The 21,927-nt window shown below is 44.0% G+C and overlaps 3 protein-coding genes across 8 annotated transcripts in view; all 3 read right to left on the reverse strand.

The window, feature by feature from the left end:
• Window positions 1–21,927, reverse strand: part of LOC307236154 (protocadherin gamma-C5-like) — a gene marked incomplete at its 5' end in the record, with an annotated part of 315,288 nt that overhangs the window by 16,204 nt on the left and 277,157 nt on the right. For 2 of the 6 annotated variants that reach the window (XM_080008470.1, XM_080008469.1), the window contains one exon: window positions 7,200–9,653. The exons of the other annotated variants lie outside the window; for them this stretch is intronic. In XM_080008470.1, the coding sequence (XP_079864596.1) occupies window positions 7,200–9,653 (2,454 nt within the window). Of the gene's footprint in view, window positions 1–7,199; window positions 9,654–21,927 lie in introns of those variants that run through there. 6 annotated transcript variants of the gene reach the window in all.
• LOC307235500 (protocadherin gamma-C5-like) lies at window positions 54–6,425 on the reverse strand (the record flags this gene model as incomplete). The annotated part of the gene is made up of 2 exons (XM_080007623.1): window positions 54–2,228; window positions 6,105–6,425. 2 exons carry the CDS (start codon window positions 6,423–6,425, stop codon window positions 54–56), a joined length of 2,496 nt encoding a protein of 831 aa, XP_079863749.1.
• On the reverse strand, window positions 18,894–21,365 carry LOC307235501 (protocadherin gamma-C5-like; the record flags this gene model as incomplete). The annotated part of the gene is made up of 1 exon (XM_080007624.1): window positions 18,894–21,365. One exon carries the CDS (start codon window positions 21,363–21,365, stop codon window positions 18,894–18,896), a length of 2,472 nt encoding a protein of 823 aa, XP_079863750.1.

Here is a 21,927-nt window from a genome sequence, read left to right on the forward strand (position 1 = left end):
GACACAGCTAGCTTCAGCTGTTGTTCTGAATTTTCTATAAATCATATTCCAATTTAAATATCACAAGGAGATAGCTGGCTTGGCTGGCCGCTCACCTGCTGGCTCTCAAAGGTCCAGGCGCTGTCAGGTAAAGATGCGTCTAAGACGTTGATCATGTCTTTAAAGTCAGTGGTGCTGCTGGGTTTAACGAAGGTGAAGTCGCTGTACTCTGACATGGGAGAGAGACAGGACCTGAAGGACTGACTCTGAGACATCATGTCTCCTCCCAGAACTTCCACGTACTTAATGGGCCCATCGGTGTTGAGCTGTATTTGTAGGTTCCTGTTTGGGTTCTTGTAGCCGTCACTGTCGCTCCGTCTCACACAGCAACTACCGCTGCTTCTGCTTTTCCTTATACACTTAACAGCTAAAATGAAAAAAGTCACTAAAGACAGAACGGATACTGAGGCCAGAGAGAGAATCAAATAAAGAGTGATTCTCCCACTTTTCCTGTTTGGTTCAGTTACTTTCTGTCTGAGGTCCAAAATGGGTTCGTGCAGACCGTCCTCTACAAGGATGGACACTGTGACTGTGGCGGACTGGACCGGATCCCCGTCGTCCTTAATCTCTATGAGGAGTCTCTGAGAGGAGTCGTCCTGCTCGGACACAGCACGTTTAGTCCTCACCTCTCCTGTGTAAAGGTTGACAGTGAACAGAGAGGCGTCTGTGGCCTCCGCCAGTTTGTAAGAGACCCAGGCGTTATGTCCCGAATCAGCATCCACAGCTGTTACCTTGGTAACCAGGTGTCCCGCTTTAGCAGACCGGGGCATCCTCTGATGAGAGAGTGAGCCCAGGGCAGCGGAGGAGGGGTAAATGACAGCGGGGGCATTGTCATTCTGGTCCAGAATAAAAACATGGACAGTAGCGTTGCTGCTCAGAGACGGAGAGCCCTGGTCCTTTGCCTGCACCTGAATCTGGAACACCTTGAGCTTCTCATAGTCAAAGGAGTGCATGCTGTAGATGCTGCCGTTATCAGAGTTGATGTAGACATACGAGGACACAGACACATCCTGCACTTTAGAATCCAGGATGGAGTAGGAGATCTTTGCGTTTTCCCCCAAATCCAGGTCAGATGCTGATACAGAGTATAATACGGAGCCTGCTACGCCATTCTCTTTTATATACGCATTGTAGGCAGGCTGAGAGAATATAGGTGGGTTGTCATTTACATCACTAATGCTGACTGCTATATTTTTTGTACTCCTCAGTGGAGGGACACCAAAATCAGTGGCTGTTATTTCAATATTATACACTGAGAAACTCTCTCTGTCTAAAACTCCACTAGTTACAAGCGCATAGTTATTAGAAAAAGAGGGTTTTAAACTAAAAGGAGAGACTTCAGGGAGTTGCAAAGACACTTTACCGTTATCACCTGAATCAAGGTCCCGTGCACTGATTAAAGCTACAACTGTGCCACTTGGAGCGTCCTCACGCACAGAGCTTGGTTTAGAGTTAAGAACAATTTCTGGGACATTATCATTAATGTCAATTACTTCGACCTGCACACGACAGTGGCCCTCCATTTCAGGAGTGCCTTTGTCTTTTGCAGTTATGTCAATTCCATATAAATTGGTTGTCTCATAGTCCAGATCACCCTTTAGAATAATTTCACCAGTTGATGAATTAATGTCAAAAACATTTAATACAGAATCTGGTGTTCGAGATTCAAATGAAAACTCAATTTCTCCATTCAAACCTTCATCTGCATCTGTTGCTTTGGGTTTTAAAATAATAGTACCTTTTTGGCTCTTCTCGGATAATGTTATTTTGTAGACATTTTTATCAAAAATTGGAATGTTATCGTTATTATCAAGCACAGTAATGGTTATTTTAGAGGTTCCCGACCTGGCTGGGTTTCCTCCATCTAATGCTGTTAACAATATATTATGAACAGCTTTTTGCTCCCGATCAAGGACTTTCTCCAAATAGAGCTCGGGGACGCTCTTACCACCCTCAATTTCTTTGAGTTTCAGAGAAAAACAGTCATTTTTGCTTAAAGTGTAAGATTTGAGTGAATTGCTCCCGACGTCTGGGTCCAGGGCGCTCTCCAAAAGAAGACGCGTCCCAACTGCTGCCGATTCAGCTATTCTTAAAAATACATCGTTTGAGGGGAAACTTGGTGAATTATCATTGATATCGCGAATTTCCACCTCTATTCGGTGTAACTGTAAAGGGTTTTCCATAACGGCCTGCAGGGGTAGAACGCAGCTCGCCCGCTGTCCGCATAAATCCTCTCTGTCTATCCTGTCGTTCACCACCAGCTCGCCCTTCGCCGCATCCACCCTGAAATGCCGCTTCCCAGCCTCGGAGGCGACGCGCAGTTTACGGTCAAAAATCTCGGGTATTCCCAAACCCAGGTCCTTGGCCAGGTTTCCAACCACGGAGCCCTGTTTCAGTTCCTCCGGGATGGAGTAGCGAGTCTGTCCGAGGCCGTCTACTGTATTCCACAAGAGGAAGAGATGATGCCACCACAGAGCCTGCCGCCTCTAGTCTCGGTATTCAGTTCTCTTTGTCATCCCTGGTCCGCTAAAACACCTTATTTCCCATCCAGAGAAATAAATGCGGTATCCGTCCCATAACACAGTAGCCTATACTGTAGAGCGCCGCGCGATGTGTGTCCTCGATCAAAGGCAAAATGTCGAAATAATAGGACATTTATTCAATCCTAAAGGTGTGAGCGCTGTCCTCTCTCTCCTCCAACACTCTCCATTGTAAGGGTTATGGTGCTGATGCTGCACGGAGCCGAGGAGTAGATCTCTTTGTACAGTCAAGCGTCCTATTGGTGCACAGCGCCCCCCTCTTGTCCAATAAGAGGCGTGGTGAGCAGCGCCTTTAAAGCTGTGTAGTTCAGGATATAGCGCCATAGTGAACCGGAGAAGAGTACGAAGATGTATGACGAATCATTCGCGGTAACCGAATGGGAATTCTGCGTAGGCTCTGAATATGAATTTAAAAAATTCATTGAGGTGTAAAATAATATCACGAACATGCCGCACCACAAATGTATTTATTTATGATCGGGTCATATATGGCCTCTTTTTTACAAAGTTGTATTCCATCTACTATATCTGTGTTGTTATTATTAGCAGGCTTATTAATTGTTCTTTTTTTTTTTCCCTTTTCTTTGACTTACTCTGAGTATTGCCCATTACTATTGCCCCTTATTATTATTCTTTTTTTCTCACTGATTTCAATCATTTTATTGAAAGCTAGGTGAAAGTGGTATGTTTTGCTGTTCGATTTTATTCGCGATGAAAAGAAAATCATTTACAAAGGGTGACTGAAGTTATTATTATAATTATAATAATTACAATTATTATTATTATTATCGTTATAATTGTTATTATTGCTCAGATAACATTTTGTTATTATTAATTTATTATAACCTTTATATATAATTTGAGTATAATAATAATAATAATAATAATAATAATAATAATAATGAATAATATTCATAATATTCATAATAATAATATGAAAAAATATATATATATATTGTTTTTATTATTATTATTAATATTACGTTTTGATTTGGTGCAAAACAGACAGAGTGTCATTTTTCGTAATCTACATTGATGACTGCCACTGTTCATAGCTCGGGTGCTGAAACTAAATGAACATCCTCTCATGCAGCAATGGGTCAAAATGTATCAAATTCAAACAGCAACTGAACATAAAGGGTGTTTTTCAATATCACTGTGGTAGTTTTTGAGGCCTTTCATGTGCAAAGTTAGGTTCTTGTTCTAAAAAAATATATCAACTGCCAAACAGGAATGATGATAAAGATAGAATTTTTTTTTCTAGATAATTTTTGGTTGTGGTTGTTAAAGCGGGAATGGTAAAAACATAACTATGTGAGGCAAAATTCCTCAATGGTATGTGGTCTTATAGTAAAAAATGGGAAAGCAAAGTCACAAATTATATTCTCTCACCTGCTGGCTCTCAAAGGTCCAGGTGCTGTCAGGTAAAGATGCGTCTAAGACGTTGATCATGTCTTTAAAGTCAGTGGTGCTGCTGGGTTTAACGAAGGTGAAGTCACTGTACTCTGACATGGGAGAGAGACAGGACCTGAAGGACTGACTCTGAGACAACATGTCTCCTCCCAGAACCTCCACGTACTTAATGGGCCCATCGGTGTTGAGCTGGATCTGAAGGTTCCTGTTTGGGTTCTTGTAGCCGTCACCGTCGCTCTGTCTCACACAGCAACTCCCGCTGCTTCTGCTGTTCCTTATACACTTAACAGCTAAAATGAAAAAAGTCACTAAAGACAGAACCGATACTGAGGCCAGAGAGAGAATCAAATAAAGAGTGATCCTCCCACTTTTCTTGTTTGGTTCGCTTACTTTCTGTCTGAGGTCCAAAATGGGTTCATGCAGACCGTCCTCTACAAGGATGGACACTGTGACTGTGGCGGACTGGACCGGATCCCCGTCGTCCTTAATCTCTAAGAGGAGTCTCTGAGAGGAGTCGTCCTGCTCGGACACAGCACGTTTAGTCCTCACCTCTCCTGTGTAAAGGTTGACAGTGAACAGAGAGGCGTCTGTGGCCTCCGCCAGTTTGTAAGAGACCCAGGCGTTATGTCCCGAATCAGCATCCACAGCTGTTACCTTGGTAACCAGGTGTCCTGCTTTTGCAGACCGGGGCATCCTCTGATGAGAGAGTGAGCCCAGGGCAGCGGAGGAGGGGTAAATGACAGCGGGAGCATTGTCATTCTGGTCCAGAATAAAAACATGGACAGTGGCGTTGCTGCTCAGAGACGGAGAGCCCTGGTCCTTTGCCTGCACCTGAATCTGGAACATCTTGAGCTTCTCATAGTCAAAGGAGTGCATGCTGTAGATGCTGCCGTTATCAGAGTTGATGTAGACATACGAGGACACAGACACATCCTGCACTTTAGAATCCAGGATGGAGTAGGAGATCTTTGCGTTTTCTCCCAAGTCAGCATCGATGGCTGACACTGTACCTAATAATTTACCCGGCGCACAATTCTCTCTTACATGAATTGCATAAGAAGGTTGTAAGAACACTGGACTATTATCATTGATGTCTAAAATGTCAACCGATATCTCCTTTTCAGTAGTCAGCGGCGGTGAACCAGCGTCAGAGGCGTAGATTCTAATTCCATAATGTGGATATTTCTCCCGATCAAGTTTGGTATCTGTAACCACTGCGTAATTGTCGAGAAAAGACGGTTTTAATTTAAAGGGACATTCCCTCGGCAAACTTAAATTGGCCTGGCCATTTTTACCGGAATCAACATCTTTTGCACTTATTAGAGCAACTACGGTGCCTCGAGGTGAGTCTTCCTTCACAGACGTCGAGAGAGAGGTGATATGAATTTCGGGGGGGTTGTCATTAACGTCTTGAACTTCCACATGCACTGTGCAATGACCATCCATGGCAGGCGTCCCCCTATCGGTCGCTCTGACATCGAATTCATATTTCCTGGATTGCTCATAGTCCAGCATATCACTGATAGATATTTCCCCAGTGGCCGCATCGATTGTGAATGTTTCCAGTATTGTTTGTAATGTGTCCTCAGCAAAGGAATAAAAAACATGTCCGTTTTCACCATCATCAACATCCACGGCTCTAACCTTCAGAATTACGGACCCTTTCAATGCATCCTCGTTGACGGGGATTTCATAAATAGACTTGTCAAACTGTGGCGCATTGTCATTAATGTCTAACACATTTACAATAATATCGGATGTGCCCGATTTCACCGGGTTTCCACCATCCAGCGCGGTAAGAACCAGTTTGTATCGCGGCTGCTTTTCTCTGTCCAAACCCTTTTGGAGCACGAGCTCCGGGATTTTCACTCCATCTTTATTCGTTTTTATATTTAAGGAAAACTGCTCGTTCGGACTGAGTTGATACGATTTTAAACCATTTGAAGCCGCGTCGAGATCTACTGCGCTTTTGAGTGGAAATCGTGTTCCGGTAACGGTGTGCTCCGCAATATTCAAAACGTGCTCGGTCTTGAGAAAAACAGGTCCATTGTCATTAATATCCTGTATTTCCACTTGAACGCTAAATAGTTGCAGAGGATTGTCAATGATCACTTGCTGTGGCAACACACAGCTGGTTCTTTGTCCGCACAAAGCCTCTCTGTCTATTCTCTCGTTCACCACCAGCTCGCCTTTCCCCGCGTCCACCCTGAAATACTGCTTACCAGCCTCGGAGGCGACGCGCAGTTTACGGTCAAAAATCTCCGATAATCCCAAACCCAGATCTTTGGCCAGATTTCCTACCACGGAGCCCTGTTTCAGTTCCTCCGGGATTGTGTACCGTGTCTGTCCGTCTATCGTATTCCACAAGAGGAAGAAATAATGCCACGAGAAAGCCAGCCATCTCCCGTCTCGGTGTCCCATTCTCTTTGTCATTATTGATGCCTTAACTTGCTGTGTTTTCGACCGAAAAATGATTCCTTATCGACGGTCATGATTTCCATTGCCACAGCCGACTTTTAAAATGTATCCCAGAGTGCCGTTTAGTCATTTAGAAAAATAAACGGAAAGGTCCTTCTCGACTGTACAGGCGCCGTATTCTCCCCTCCGTGCAGCTCCGAGCATTGGCAAGGTGACGGCTGTAAAGAAGCACCAGGGTGGGAGTAGATCTCTTTGTACAGACTTGCATGCTATTGGTGCAAAGCATTCTTTCAGCCAATAGGAAGCAAGTGAGCAGTGCCCGTGAGGACACATCACTCCAATGCATCTGCTCTATGCAGCTCAACGAGGCATTTCTATGCATATTTGTACGGGTCAAATAATTCGAGAAAAAAAAAAACGATTTTTTTTTTTTTTTAAACAAAATCAAATAGATACAATGTATTTGGGAAACAATGAAAATAATAAAACGTTATGAAACACTAAATAAATCAGTTCAGCAGATAGATATAGACAGACAGACAGAGACAGAGACAGACCACAGTGTGCCTTCGAGGAGAACCACGAGCTGCGCTCATGTCGCTGTCCCCGGGAGTGGTGCTGAAACTCCCAAGTCACATGAAGCGCCGTAAACAATGCTCCCAACCATTTATGCTGTTCACCAGTCCATTTCCGCGATCTTGAAATATAAATTCACAAAGCCACTACATGAAATAGACATAATACAGGTATATACTACAAAAAAAATGGTCGCAGTTATATTAATCTCACCTGCTGGCTCTCAAAGGTCCAGGTGCTGTCAGGTAAAGATGCGTCTAAGACGTTGATCATGTCTTTGAAGTCAGTGGTGCTGCTGGGTTTAACGAAGGTGAAGTCACTGTACTCTGACATGGGAGAGAGACAGGACCTGAAGGACTGACTCTGAGACATCATGTCTCCTCCCAGAACTTCCACGTACTTAATAGGTCCATCGGTGTTGAGCTGGATCTGTAGGTTCCTGTTTGGGTTCTTGTAGCCGTCACCGTCGCTCTGTCTCACACAGCAACTCCCGCTGCTTCTGCTGTTCCTTATACACTTAACAGCTAAAATGAAAAAAGTCACTAAAGACAGAACCGATACTGAGGCCAGAGAGAGAATCAAATAAAGAGTGATCCTCCCACTTTTCTTGTTTGGTTCGGTTACTTTCTGTCTGAGGTCCAAAATGGGTTCATGCAGACCGTCCTCTACAAGGATGGACACTGTGACTGTGGCGGACTGGACCGGATCCCCGTCGTCCTTAATCTCTATGAGGAGTCTCTGAGAGGAGTCGTCCTGCTCGGACACAGCACGTTTAGTCCTCACCTCTCCTGTGTAAAGGTTGACAGTGAACAGAGAGGCGTCTGTGGCCTCCGCCAGCTTATAAGAGACCCAGGCGTTATGTCCCGAATCAGCGTCCACAGCTGTTACCTTGGTAACCAGGTGTCCTGCTTTAGCAGACCGGGGCATCCTCTGATGAGAGAGTGAGCCCAGGGCAGCGGAGGAGGGGTAAATGACAGCGGGGGCATTGTCATTCTGGTCCAGAATAAAAACATGGACAGTGGCGTTGCTGCTCAGAGACGGAGAGCCCTGGTCCTTTGCCTGCACCTGAATCTGGAACACCTTGAGCTTCTCATAGTCAAAGGAGTGCATGCTGTAGATGCTGCCGTTATCAGAGTTGATGTAGACATACGAGGACACAGACACATCCTGCACTTTAGAATCCAGGATGGAGTAGGAGATCTTTGCGTTTTCACCCAAATCCAAGTCAGATGCTGATACAGAGTATAAAATGGAGCCTGGTTTCCCATTCTCTTTTAAATATATATTATAAGAGGGCTGTGAAAAGATGGGCGGATTATCATTTATGTCAGCGATACTGACAGGTATAATTTTCTTACTTGTCAGAGGAGGGGAGCCTGAATCAGTTGCTGTTATCTCAATGTCAAAATTTGAGAAGCTTTCTCTGTCTAAAATCCCAATGGTGATCAGTGCATAATTATTTGAAAAAGATGGTTTTAGTGTAAACAGAGAGCCTTTTGGGAGCTTTAATGTCACGTTACCATTATCACCGGAATCAAGGTCCCTGGTATTGATTAAAGCTACAACTGTGCCACTGGGACAGTCCTCACGAACTGGGCTAGGTTTGGAGGCAAGTACAATTTCTGGGGGATTATCATTAACGTCAATAACTTCTATTTGAACACTGCAATGGCCCTCCATTTCAGGACTACCTTTGTCTTTTGCCCGAATATCAATTCGATATGAAGTAGCTGTCTCATAATCAAGATCACCTTTTAAACCTATTTCACCCGTCAACATATTTATTTCAAATAATGAGAGCACGAGTTCAGGTGTTCGCTTACCAAATGAATACTGAATTTCTCCATTTAAACCTTCGTCTATATCTGTTGCCTTTAATCTCAGAATTGACGAACCTTTGGGGCTATTTTCCTCAATGCGAACTTTATAAAGTGTGTTTTCGAATACAGGAATATTATCATTCACATCAAGCACCGTGATGATTATCTGAGATGTCCCCGATTTTACCGGGTTTCCACCATCCAGAGCTGTCAGCAAAAGCTTGTGAACTGATTTTTTCTCCCGGTCGAGAGGTCTCTCGAGCACTATCTCCGGAATTTTCTTGCCGTCTTCAATTTCCTTTAATTTTAAACTAAAACACTCGTGTTTGCTCAGTGTGTAAGTCTTCACCGCATTACTCCCGACGTCCGGATCCTCCGCGCTTTCCAGTGGAAAACGGACTCCGGCTACGGTTGATTCGGCAATTTCTAACGCGATTTCATTTGACAGAAAACTAGGATAATTGTCGTTTATGTCTCTTATTTCCACCTCTATTCGGTGTAGTTGTAATGGGTTCTCCACAACAACCTGCAGCGGCAGAACGCAGCTTGCGCTTTGTCCGCACAAAGCCTCTCTGTCTATTCTCTCGTTCACCACCAGCTCGCCCTTCCCCGCGTCCACCCTGAAATACTGCTCACCAGGCTCCGATGTGACGCTTAGTCTACGGTCAAAAATCTCAGATAATCCCAAACCCAGATCTTTGGCGAGATTTCCGACCACGGAGCCCTGTTTCAGTTCCTCCGGGATGGAGTACCGAGTCTGTCCGTCTGTTGTATTCCACAAGAGGAAGAAATGATGCCACCACAGAGCCTGCCACCTCCAGTCTCGGTATCTCGCCTTCTTTGTCATCATCGCTCCGTTACAGCATGTTATTTCTCCGTATCGATGCGATTCACAACCAGTATTTCGTCGTTACGTTCCATTTCCAAAGATTATATTCCAATAACGGCGAAATATTTAGGAAAGTTATTGTGGTAAAATAAGATCCGCAATGCATTCTCTACGTGCACAATGGCATCCCCGCTCGCTGCGAAATTCTCCGTATCCTAATGGCTGGAGCAGTGAGGCTGCGTGGGGTAGGGAGGAGATCTCTTTGTACAGTTCTGTGTGCTATTGGTGCAGAGCATCTATTCCTCGCACCCAGTAAGGGAGAAGCTGATCAGTGGTCTTAAAGAGACAGAGGCAAGGCAGCCCCTGCATCCAGTAAAACCAGAGAATTACTCCAGATGTCTATTACACCATGTACACCCAGGGGGGAGGACGTTTGAATCAAAACAAAATATGTCATAAATGTATTAAGATCTAGGAAAAAAAAAATGTACATTTGCAATACTTCAATTATTTTAAAGTAATGCCCGACACATTCCCCTTCTAACACTGAATTTATCCTGCATTTTATTTTCCAAAGATAATATCAACATGCATACGTTTTTTTTCCGAACGTCTCAGCCCAAATCCATGGCTCATAGATATCACCTGCGACAAAGCTGATAAATGGAACTGAAGTGTAAAGCTTTAAAACACAAGGTCCAAAAGTATATAATGTAGGATATACAAAAAAAAAAAAAAAGTTAATTGATGGGCCTTTTCAGGGAGCGCTCAGCAGTCAACATTATCAAGAGAATATGCTATATTGCACAAAAGAACGTGGATCAAAAAATAAATAAATAAAGAAATATATATAATATATTTTTTAATGTTCTAAAATACTCAAACACTACAAGGGTTGATTATAGTGCCACTACGGAATTGTATTTTAAATTGCAATCTAAAGTTAAGTTCATATCATGTTCTTCATCACAATTAGTTTGCTTTAAATGCAGTAAAATGTATTATTGCATGATGGTGTGGAGAGTTTTTGGTGATTTATTGCAGAGATTCAAGATGACTGAATATTTATTTTGCTCAAATGCTGGTGCTGAGGTTTTATGAATCAACACAGGAATGTGATGCTTAAGTTTTTTATTTTGATTTTTTGCCCCACCAAAGCGTTTGAACATGTTCTTGAACATGAACATGTTAACTGTGCAAATGACTCCACAATCTACTGTAATATGGGTTCAGAACACAAAGAGATGTTGTTTAAAACAAACTGGATGTAAAAACGGAACCACAGATGATTTTTGTTATTGACAATGATTTTAGGCTAACAATTAAACCATTCTTGGAGTAGTAAAATGCAGACAGAGGACACTGTTTTTATGACGTTTTCTATTCAACAGAAATCAAAAAGCACAAGGCCGTCTTCTCACCTGCTGGCTCTCAAAGGTCCAGGTGCTGTCAGGTAAAGATGCGTCTAAGACGTTGATCATGTCTTTAAAGTCAGTGGTGCTGCTGGGTTTAACGAAGGTGAAGTCACTGTACTCTGACATGGGAGAGAGACAGGACCTGAAGGACTGACTCTGAGACAACATGTCTCCTCCCAGAACCTCCACGTATTTAATGGGCCCATCGGTGTTGAGCTGGATCTGTAGGTTCCTGTTTGGGTTCTTGTAGCCGTCACTGTCGCTCCGTCTCACACAGCAACTCCCGCTGCTTCTGCTGTTCCTTATACACTTAACAGCTAAAATGAAAAAAGTCACTAAAGACAGAACCGATACTGAGGCCAGAGAGAGAATCAAATAAAGAGTGATCCTCCCACTTTTCTTGTTTGGTTCGGTTACTTTCTGTCTGAGGTCCAAAATGGGTTCGTGCAGACCGTCCTCTACAAGGATGGACACTGTGACTGTGGCAGACTGGACCGGATCCCCGTCGTCCTTAATCTCTATGAGGAGTCTCTGAGAGGAGTCGTCCTGCTCGGACACAGCACGTTTAGTCCTCACCTCTCCTGTGTAAAGGTTGACAGTGAACAGAGAGGCGTCTGTGGCCTCCGCCAGCTTATAAGAGACCCAGGCGTTATGTCCCGAATCAGCGTCCACAGCTGTTACCTTGGTAACCAGGTGTCCCGCTTTAGCAGACCGGGACATCCTCTGATGAGAGAGTGAGCCCAGGGCAGCGGAGGAGGGGTAAATGACAACGGGGGCATTGTCATTCTGGTCCAGAATAAAAACATGGACAGTGGCGTTGGTGCTCAGAGACGGAGAGCCCTGGTCCTTTGCCTGCACCTGAATCTGGAACACCTTGAGCTTCTCATAGTCAAAGGAGTGCATGCTGTAGATGCTGCCGTTATCAGAGTTGATGTAGACATACGAGGACACAGACACATCCTGCACTTTAGAATCCAGGATGGAGTAGGAGATCTTTGCATTTTCCCCCAAATCCAGGTCAGATGCTGATACGGAGTACAGTATTGAGCCTGGTTTCCCATTCTCTTTTATATAAACATTATAGGATGGCTGGGAGAATATAGGCGCGTTGTCATTTACATCGGCGATCCTGACGGGTATAACCTTTTTAGTTCTTAGAGGAGGGGAACCTGAGTCCGTCGCTGTTATTTCTATTCTATACTCCGGTAGTTTTTCTCGGTCTAAAACACCACTGGTAACCAGTGCGTAATTATTAGAAAAGGAGGGTTTAAGACTAAACGGATAACCGCCGGGAAGATGTAACGTCACCTTTCCGTTGTCACCGGAGTCCAGGTCTCTCGTACTGAGCAACGCTACCACCGTCCCACTCGGAGCGTCCTCGGGCAGCGCGTTAGGCTGAGAGGTGAGAATAACTTCGGGGGAGTTGTCGTTAACGTCAATGACATCAACCTGAACACGGCCATGGCCCTCCATTTTAGGGCTGCCTTTGTCCTTTGCGCTGATGTCTATTCGATATGTTGCGGCACTCTCGTGGTCTAATTTGCGTTTTAACGAAATCGCCCCGGTAATCGAATTAATATCAAATAATTCCAGGACGTTCTCTGGGGTGTGGATGCCGAACGAGTATTCAATCTCTCCGTTTAGGCCCTCGTCTACGTCGATCGCCTTTGTCTGGATAATCAAAGTGCCTATTGTGCCATTTTCGCTCACTGCCACTTTGTACAACGAATTTTGAAAGACAGGGATATTGTCGTTAATATCAAGCACAGTTATGGTGATTTGTGATGTTCCAGACCTCGCAGGATTCCCCCCGTCAACAGCCGTGAGTAATAACCGGTGGACCGACTTTCTCTCTCGGTCTAGAGGTTTATCTAATACCAGCTCCGGCACATTCCTCCCATCTTCGATTTCCTTCATCTTTAAACTGAAACAATCGTCTTTACTTAGTACGTAAGTCCTCAACCCATTAATCCCCACGTCAGAGTCCTCGGCACTCTCTAGCGGAAAGCGCACACCCACAACGGTAGATTCAGCCACTTCAAGCGCAAGCTCCTTTTTGATAAAAACGGGAGAATTGTCATTTATGTCTCTTATTTCCACCTCGATTCGATGCAACTGCAAGGGGTTCTCCAGGACGATTTGCAGCGGCAGAACGCAGCTTGCGCTTTGTCCGCACAAAGCCTCTCTGTCTATTCTCTCGCTCACCACCAGCTCGCCCTTCCCCGCGTCCACCCTGAAATACTGCTCACCAGCCTCGGAGGCGACGCGGAGCCTACGGTCAAAAATCTCAGATAATCCCAAACCCAGATCTTTGGCCAGATTTCCGACCACGGAGCCCTGTTTCAGTTCCTCCGGGATGGAGTACCGAGTCTGTCCGTCTGTTGTATTCCACAAGAGGAAGAAATGATGCCACCACAGAGCCTGCCACCTCCAGTCTCGGTATCTCGCCTTCTTTGTCATCATCGCTCCGTTACAGCATGTTATTTCCCCGTATCGATGCGATTCACAAGCAGCAATTCAACGTTACGTTCCATTTCCGAATATTATATTCCAATAACGGCGAAATATTAAGGAAAGTTATTGTGGTAAAATAAGATCCGCAATGCATTCTCTACGTGCACAATGGCATCCCCGCTGGCTGCGAAATTCTCCGTATCCTAATGGCTGGAGCAGTGAGGCTGCGTGGGGTAGGGAGGAGATCTCTTTGTACAGTTCTGTGTGCTATTGGTGCAGAGCATGTATTCCTCGCACCCAGTAAGGGAGAAGCTGATCAGTGCTCTTAAAGAGACAGAGGCAAGGCAGCCCCTGCATCCAATAAGACCAGAGAATTACTCCAGGTGTCTATTACATCATGTGCACCCAGGGAGGAGGACGTTTGAATAATAAAAAATGTCACAAATGGAATAAGATCTAGGGAAAAAAAATTACATTTGCAATACTTCAGTTATTTTAAAGTAATGCACGACACATTCCCCTTCTAACACTGAATTTATCCTACGTTTTATTTTCCAAAGATAATGTCAGTATACGTCCATGGCTCAGAGATATCACCTGCGACAAAGTCGATAACTGGACCTGAAGCCATGAGTGTAAAGCTTTAAAACACAAGGTCAAAAAGTATATAATATAGGATAACGCCTCCAAAAAAAGTTAATTGATGGGCCCTTTCAAGGCGCACTCATCATACAACATTATAACTATGCTTTGCTGCAAAAAAGAACATGGATTACAATTTTGAAAAAAAAAATCGAATTGAAAATAACAAACAAAACAAAAACACACAATATGTGGGCTAGAACAACAATTCGTAATAAATACGGGTTGCGTCAGTATAATATATATATTTGTTCAATGTTCTATCATTCTCAAACACTGCAAGGGTTGATTATAGTGCCATTGATTATAGTTGTGCCATTGTTTTTAATTTAAAATACAGTTCCATGGAATTGTATTTCAAATTAGAGTCTAAAGACAACTTCATATCACATTCTCCATCAAAATTACATCCCACATCACAATTAATTCGTTTAAAGTGCAATACAATTTATTATTGAATGAAGGTGTGAGGAGTATTTGGTGATTTTATTGCATTACATTTTCCCACTGACTTTGGCAGCACACATTAATGATTGAAATATAGCAATGTCTCACCCAGAGGAATTTTTTTAAGTTTTTCTTTGCCTCACTAAAATTCAACGAACATGTTTACTGTGGAAATTACTCTGCCTTTTTCTGTAAAATGGGTTCAGAACACAGAGATATTGTTTTAAATAAACCAGATGTAAAAAAGAACCAGAGATGATGATTATTATTATTGATAATGATTTTGTATAGGCCAACAATCAAAGCATTCTGCCGCCATGGAGCAGTTAAATTGCAACAGAGAAGACTGTTTAAATGACGTTTTCTATTCAACAGAAATCAAAAGGCACAAGGCCGTCTTCTCACCTGCTGGCTCTCAAAGGTCCAGGCGCTGTCAGGTAAAGATGCGTCTAAGACGTTGATCATGTCTTTAAAGTCAGTGGTGCTGCTGGGTTTAACGAAGGTGAAGTCACTGTACTCTGACATGGGAGAGAGACAGGACCTGAAGGACTGACTCTGAGACAACATGTCTCCTCCCAGAACCTCCACGTACTTAATTGGCCCATCGGTGTTGAGCTGGATCTGTAGGTTCCTGTTTGGGTTCTTGTAGCCGTCACTGTCGCTCCGTCTCACACAGCAACTACCGCTGCTTCTGCTGTTCCTTATACACTTAACAGCTAAAATGAAAAAAGTCACTAAAGACAGAACCGATACTGAGGCCAGAGAGAGAATCAAATAAAGAGTGATCCTCCCACTTTTCTTGTGTGGTTCAGATACTTTCTGTCTGAGGTCCAAAATGGGTTCGTGCAGACCGTCCTCTACAAGGATGGACACTGTGACTGTGGCAGACTGGACCGGATCCCCGTCGTCCTTAATCTCTATGAGGAGTCTCTGAGAGGAGTCGTCCTGCTCGGACACAGCACGTTTAGTCCTCACCTCTCCTGTGTAAAGGTTGACAGTGAACAGAGAGGCGTCTGTGGCCTCCGCCAGCTTGTAAGAGACCCAGGCGTTATGTCCCGAATCAGCGTCCACAGCTGTCACCTTGGTAACCAGGTGTCCTCCTTTTGCAGACCGGGGCATCCTCTGATGAGAGAGTGAGCCCAGGGCAGCGGAGGAGGGGTAAATGACAGCAGGGGCATTGTCATTCTGGTCCAGAATAAAAACATGTACAGTAGCGTTGCTGCTCAGAGACGGAGAGCCCTGGTCCTTTGCCTGCACCTGAATCTGGAACACCTTGAGCTTCTCATAGTCAAAGGAGTGCATGCTGTAGATGCTGCCGTTATCAGAGTTGATGTAGACATACGAGGACACAGACACATCCTGCACTTTAGAATCCAGGATGGAGTAGGAGACCTTTGCGTTTTCACCAAAATCCAGGTCAGATGCTGATACAGAGTATAATATGGAGCCTGGTTTCCCATTCTCCTTTATATATACATTATAGGATGACTGTGAGAAAATAGGGGGATTGTCATTCACATCAGAAATTCTGACAGGTATAATTTTCTTACTAATCAGAGAAGGGGGGCCTGAATCAGTCGCTGTTATTTCAATACTATACTCTGATATGCCCTCTCTGTCCAGCACACCACTGGTAATAAGTGCATAATTATTGGAAAAGGAGGGTTTCAGACTAAATGGGAGCCCTTTCGGGAGTTGCAAGGTCACTTTACCGTTATCACCAGAATCAGGGTCTCGTGCACTAATTAAAGCAACTACCGTTCCACTCGGAGCATCCTCCCGTATCTTGCTGGGGGTCGACGTGAGTACTATTTCTGGGGCATTGTCGTTAATGTCTACAACTTCAACTTGAACGGTGCAATGCCCCTCCATTTCTGGAGAACCTTTATCTTTGGCGCTGACATCAATTTCATAATATGGAGTAATCTCAAAGTCTAAGACTCCTTTCAACGTAATTTTCCCTGTGACTGGATCTATATAGAACGTGGCTAACACATGCTCTGGTGTGCGTTCACCAAATGAGTAAGAAATTTCGCCATTTAAACCCTCGTCGATATCAGTTGCTCCGACTTTGATAATTAAGTTTCCTTTTGGAGCATTTTCGTTAACAGTGGCTTTATAAGTTGCATTGTGAAACTGTGGGACATTGTCATTGATATCTAGCACAGTAACTGTAATCTTTGAATTTCCCGATTTTATCGGATTGCCCCCGTCCAAAGCGCTTAACATTAATTGGTGTACAGCCTTTTTCTCTCGATCTAGATGTTTCTCCAAAACAAGCTCAGGAATTTTTCTTCCGTTGCTGGAGTCCTTTACTTTTAAACTGAAACATTCATCTTTACTCAGAGTGTAGGATTTAAGAGAATTGATTCCGACATCGGGGTCCAAAGCGCTCTCCAAAGGAAATCGCGTTCCCACGGCAGCGGATTCGGCAATTTTTAGAAATATTTCATGAGAAAGAAAATTAGGAGAATTATCATTAATGTCTCTTATTTCCACTTCTATCCGGTGCAGCTGCAATGGTTCCTCAGCGACAACCTGAAGAGGCAGAACGCAGCTTGCGCTTTGTCCGCACAAAGCCTCTCTGTCTATTCTCTCGTTCACCACCAGCTCGCCCTTCCCCGCGTCCACCCTGAAATACTGCTCACCAGCCTCGGAGGCGACGCGCACTTTCCGGTCAAAGACCTCAGATAATCCCAAACCCAGATCTTTGGCCACATTTCCGACCACAGAGCCCTGTTTCAGTTCCTCCGGGATGGAGTACCGAGTCTGTCCGTCTATTGTATTCCACAAGAGGAAGAAATGATGCCACCACACAGCCTGCCACCTCCAGTCTCGGTTTCCCATTCTCTTTGTCATCCCTCGTTCGTTAAACGACAATATGTCCCATCGCGACTCTGTTCAGAAGAAGGACATCAACGTTGTAATCCATCGCACCGGATCGTATTCCAGTTTCAGATATCGGCATTATACCAATACATAATGCGACGGCGAAATAGCAGGTATAGCATTCATTCGCATCCCTTCTCTCTGGCAATTTTGTGGATTTAAGAGGAGTAGCGACGAGGCAGCTTGGGGGAGGGATACGATCTCTTTGTACAGTGCTGTATGCTATTGGTGCAGAGCTTCCATCCCTCATATCCAATCGGAGAGAAACGGAGCTGGTCTCTTAAAGCCACAGCAATGTGTCTGTCTATGCCGTGACGTCATCGAAACATCTAAACAATCTCGGACTTTTGTATTTAACCATGACGCTCATATTTTAGAGACAACAATATTATCAACATATTTTACTTAAACAATCCGCACTAGAACATATTTTTTAAATTAGTGGAGTTTTCTACGTTTTCTTTCAATATATTTACCAATGTTTTTCTTTTTCACCAATTTATTTAAAATTATTCTTCATGATTTTAAAATCCCCCCTTTTGCAATTGAAATCAATATACAAATCGTTTGCAAACATTGTCTAAACGTTACTTGTATTATGTATAACATAGCTGTCTAAATCAAAAGACATGCATGTTAGGAATTAATACTATTGGCTTTCAGTGCCCCTGGCCAAGGCACTGGCTAAAAGAGCTGGAGTTGGTCCCTTGGTGCTGCACTGTGGCTGCCCGCTGCTCCTAGGGTGTGTAGGGTGGGTCAAATGCAGAGGATACATTTTGTTTTCGATGTACGCGAGTGCTGAGAAATAACAATAACAAAATCTTAATCTTTAAACTATTGGCCTTTTGTTTGATTTTCATTCGGATATGTCAGGTAACCGGTGTCTCTGTCCGTGGCGCTGAAACGGCCCTGTGTTTAAATATGCCACAACCAAACAACATAAAAAAACGGTTGTAATTAATTCTACCGTAATTTAAAATTTGATCAAAGGAGGCCAAATATACATTAGGACATGCTCATGAGATTTCAAAAAGAATGTTTGTTAAAAAGAGATTGCTTTTGGCAAAAGTGAACTGAAATACAACAAATAGACACCAATGTGCAAAAAGTAAAACAACTGATTGTCTCAATGATAAGAAGTGAAGCATTACAATCAAAGTCCACATAAATGGTGATGTCAATATTTAAATCCCATTGCTCAAAGTATGCTATAGACTGCCCACTTGACCGATTATGAATCAGAACAATGGTGAGCTGGTCAACACCGTGCTCGAGTCTTGAAAAACAATATAATTCCCCATGTTCTTTTGCTTTACATGTAGGAATTTGATGCGCCACTGAATTACTTTGGAAAAAAAATAATCCTGAGACTTTTGTGGAGAAACACATTACATTTATATTAATGGACATTTCAGAGATGTTTTCTCACCTGCTGGCTCTCAAAGGTCCAGGTGCTGTCAGGTAAAGATGCGTCTAAGACGTTGATCATGTCTTTAAAGTCAGTGGTGCTGCTGGGTTTAACGAAGGTGAAGTCACTGTACTCTGACATGGGAGAGAGACAGGACCTAAAGGACTGACTCTGAGACAACATGTCTCCTCCCAGAACCTCCACGTACTTAATAGGTCCATCGGTGTTGAGCTGGATCTGTAGGTTCCTGTTTGGGTTCTTGTAGCCGTCACTGTCGCTCCGTCTCACACAGCAACTCCCGCTGCTTCTGCTGTTCCTTATACACTTAACAGCTAAAATGAAAAAAGTCACTAAAGACAGAACGGATACTGAGGCCAGAGAGAGAATCAAATAAAGAGTGATCCTCCCACTTTTCTTGTGTGGTTCAGATACTTTCTGTCTTAGGTCCAAGATGGGTTCATGCAGATCGTCCTCTACAAGGATGGACACTGTGACTGTGGCGGACTGGACCGGATCCCCGTCGTCCTTAATCTCTATGAGGAGTCTCTGAGAGGAGTCGTCCTGCTCGGACACAGCACGTTTAGTCCTCACCTCTCCTGTGTAAAGGTTGACAGTGAACAGAGAGGCGTCTGTGGCCTCCGCCAGTTTGTAAGAGACCCAGGCGTTATGTCCCGAATCAGCGTCCACAGCTGTCACCTTGGTAACCAGGTGTCCCGCTTTAGCAGACCGGGACATCCTCTGATGAGAGAGTGAGCCCAGGGCAGCGGAGGAGGGGTAAATGACAGCGGGGGCATTGTCATTCTGGTCCAGAATAAAAACATGGACAGTAGCGTTGCTGCTCAGAGATGGAGAGCCCTGGTCCTTTGCCTGCACCTGAATCTGGAACACCTTGAGCTTCTCATAGTCAAAGGAGTGCATGCTGTAGATGCTGCCGTTATCAGAGTTGATGTAGACATACGAGGACACAGACACATCCTGCACTTTAGAATCCAGGATGGAGTAGGAGATCTTTGCGTTTTCACCAAAATCCAGGTCAGATGCTGATACAGAGTATAATATGGAGCCTGCTACGCCATTCTCTTTAACATACACATTGTATGAGGGCTGTGTAAATATGGGAGGGTTGTCATTTACATCAGTAACACTGACAGTTATGATTTTCTTACTTGAAAGGGAAGGAGAACCTGAATCAGTTGCTCTCATTTCAATATGATATTCTGAACAACTCTCTCTGTCTAAAACACCTTTAGTAACCAGGGCATAATTGTTAGAAAACGAAGGTTTTAGGTCAAACGGAAGTTCCTGGGGAAGCTCTAGAGACACTTTTCCGTTATTACCGGAGTCGAGGTCTCGTGCACTGATCAAAGCCACCACGGTGCCGCCTGGAGCGTCCTCGCGCACCGGCTTCGGCTGAGACGTGAGAACGATCTCCGGCGCATTGTCGTTTACATCCAAAACATCTATCTGCACTCGACAGTGACCCTCCATTTCAGGAACACCTTTGTCTTTCGCAGTTACTTCAATTGTGTAGGAGGTAGAACGCTCATAATCCAATTCTCCTTTCAAAAATATTTCTCCCGTTAGAGAGTTGATTTCAAATATTGAAAAAATAGAAACTGGTGTCCGCGACCCAAAAAAGGATTCGATTTCTCCATTTGGTCCCTCATCGGCATCAGAAGCTTTAGTTTGTATCACTAACGTACCCTTTACACTATTTTCAGTCAAATAAACTGTATAAACGTTTTTATCGAAAACGGGGAAATTATCATTAATATCGAGCACTGTGACGGTGACTTGCGAGGTTCCAGACATGGCTGGGTTTCCTCCGTCTAACGCTGTCAATAGCAATTGATAAACTGCTTGCTTCTCCCGGTCTAAAGGTTTTTCTAACACCAGTTCAGGGACCGTTTTGCCATTTTCCACTTGTTTCATTTTTAAGACAAAACATTCGTTCTTAGTTAAGGTGTAGGATTTTAGTGAATTCGCTCCAACATCGGGGTCCTCTGCACTTTCCAATGGGAAGCGAGTGCCCACGGCAGCGGATTCGGCAATTTTGAGAAATATTTCATTAGAAAGAAAGCGAGGAGAATTATCATTAATGTCTCTTATTTCCACTTCTATCCGGTGCAGCTGCAATGGTTCCTCAGCGACAACCTGAAGAGGCAGAACGCAGCTTGCGCTTTGTCCGCACAAAGCCTCTCTGTCTATTCTCTCGTTCACCACCAGCTCGCCCTTCCCCGCGTCCACCCTGAAATACTGCTCACCAGCCTCGGAGGCGACGCGCACTTTCCGGTCAAAGACCTCAGATAATCCCAAACCCAGATCTTTGGCCACATTTCCGACCACGGAGCCCTGTTTCAGTTCCTCCGGGATGGAGTACCGAGTCTGTCCGTCTATTGTATTCCACAAGAGGAAGAAATGATGCCACCACAGAGCCTGCCACCTCCAGTCTCGTTTTCCCATTCTCTTTGTCATTCCTCGTTCGTTAAACGACAATATGTCCCATCGCGACTCTGTTTAGAAGAAAGACATCAACGTTGTAATCCATCGCACCGGATCGTATTCCAGTTTCAGATATCGCCAATATATCAATACATAATGCGACGGGGGAAAAGCAGGTATAGCATTCATTCGCATCCCTTCTCTCTGGCAATTTTGTGGATTTAAGAGGAGTAGCGACGAGGCAGCTTGGGGGAGGGATACGATCTCTTTGTACAGTGCTGTATGCTATTGGTGCAGAGCTTCCATCCCTCATATCCAATCGGAGGGAAACGGAGCTGGTCTCTTAAAGCCACAGCAATGTGTCTGTCTATGCCGTGACGTCATCCAAACGTCTAAACAATCTCTGACTTTTCTTTTTAACCATGCCTCTAATATTTTAAACACAAAAATATTATTAACATATTTTCCTTAAACAATCTGCATTCGAATATTTTTATGTCAGTGGATCTTTCCATATTTTCTTCCCACATATTTACAGATGAATTTTTTTCACAAATTGATTTAAAACTATTTTTCTTGCCATTGAAATTCCTCC

This window comes from Zeus faber, assembly GCF_960531495.2.
Source record: "Zeus faber genome assembly, chromosome: 10".
NCBI classification, from domain to species: Eukaryota; Metazoa; Chordata; class Actinopteri; order Zeiformes; family Zeidae; genus Zeus; species Zeus faber.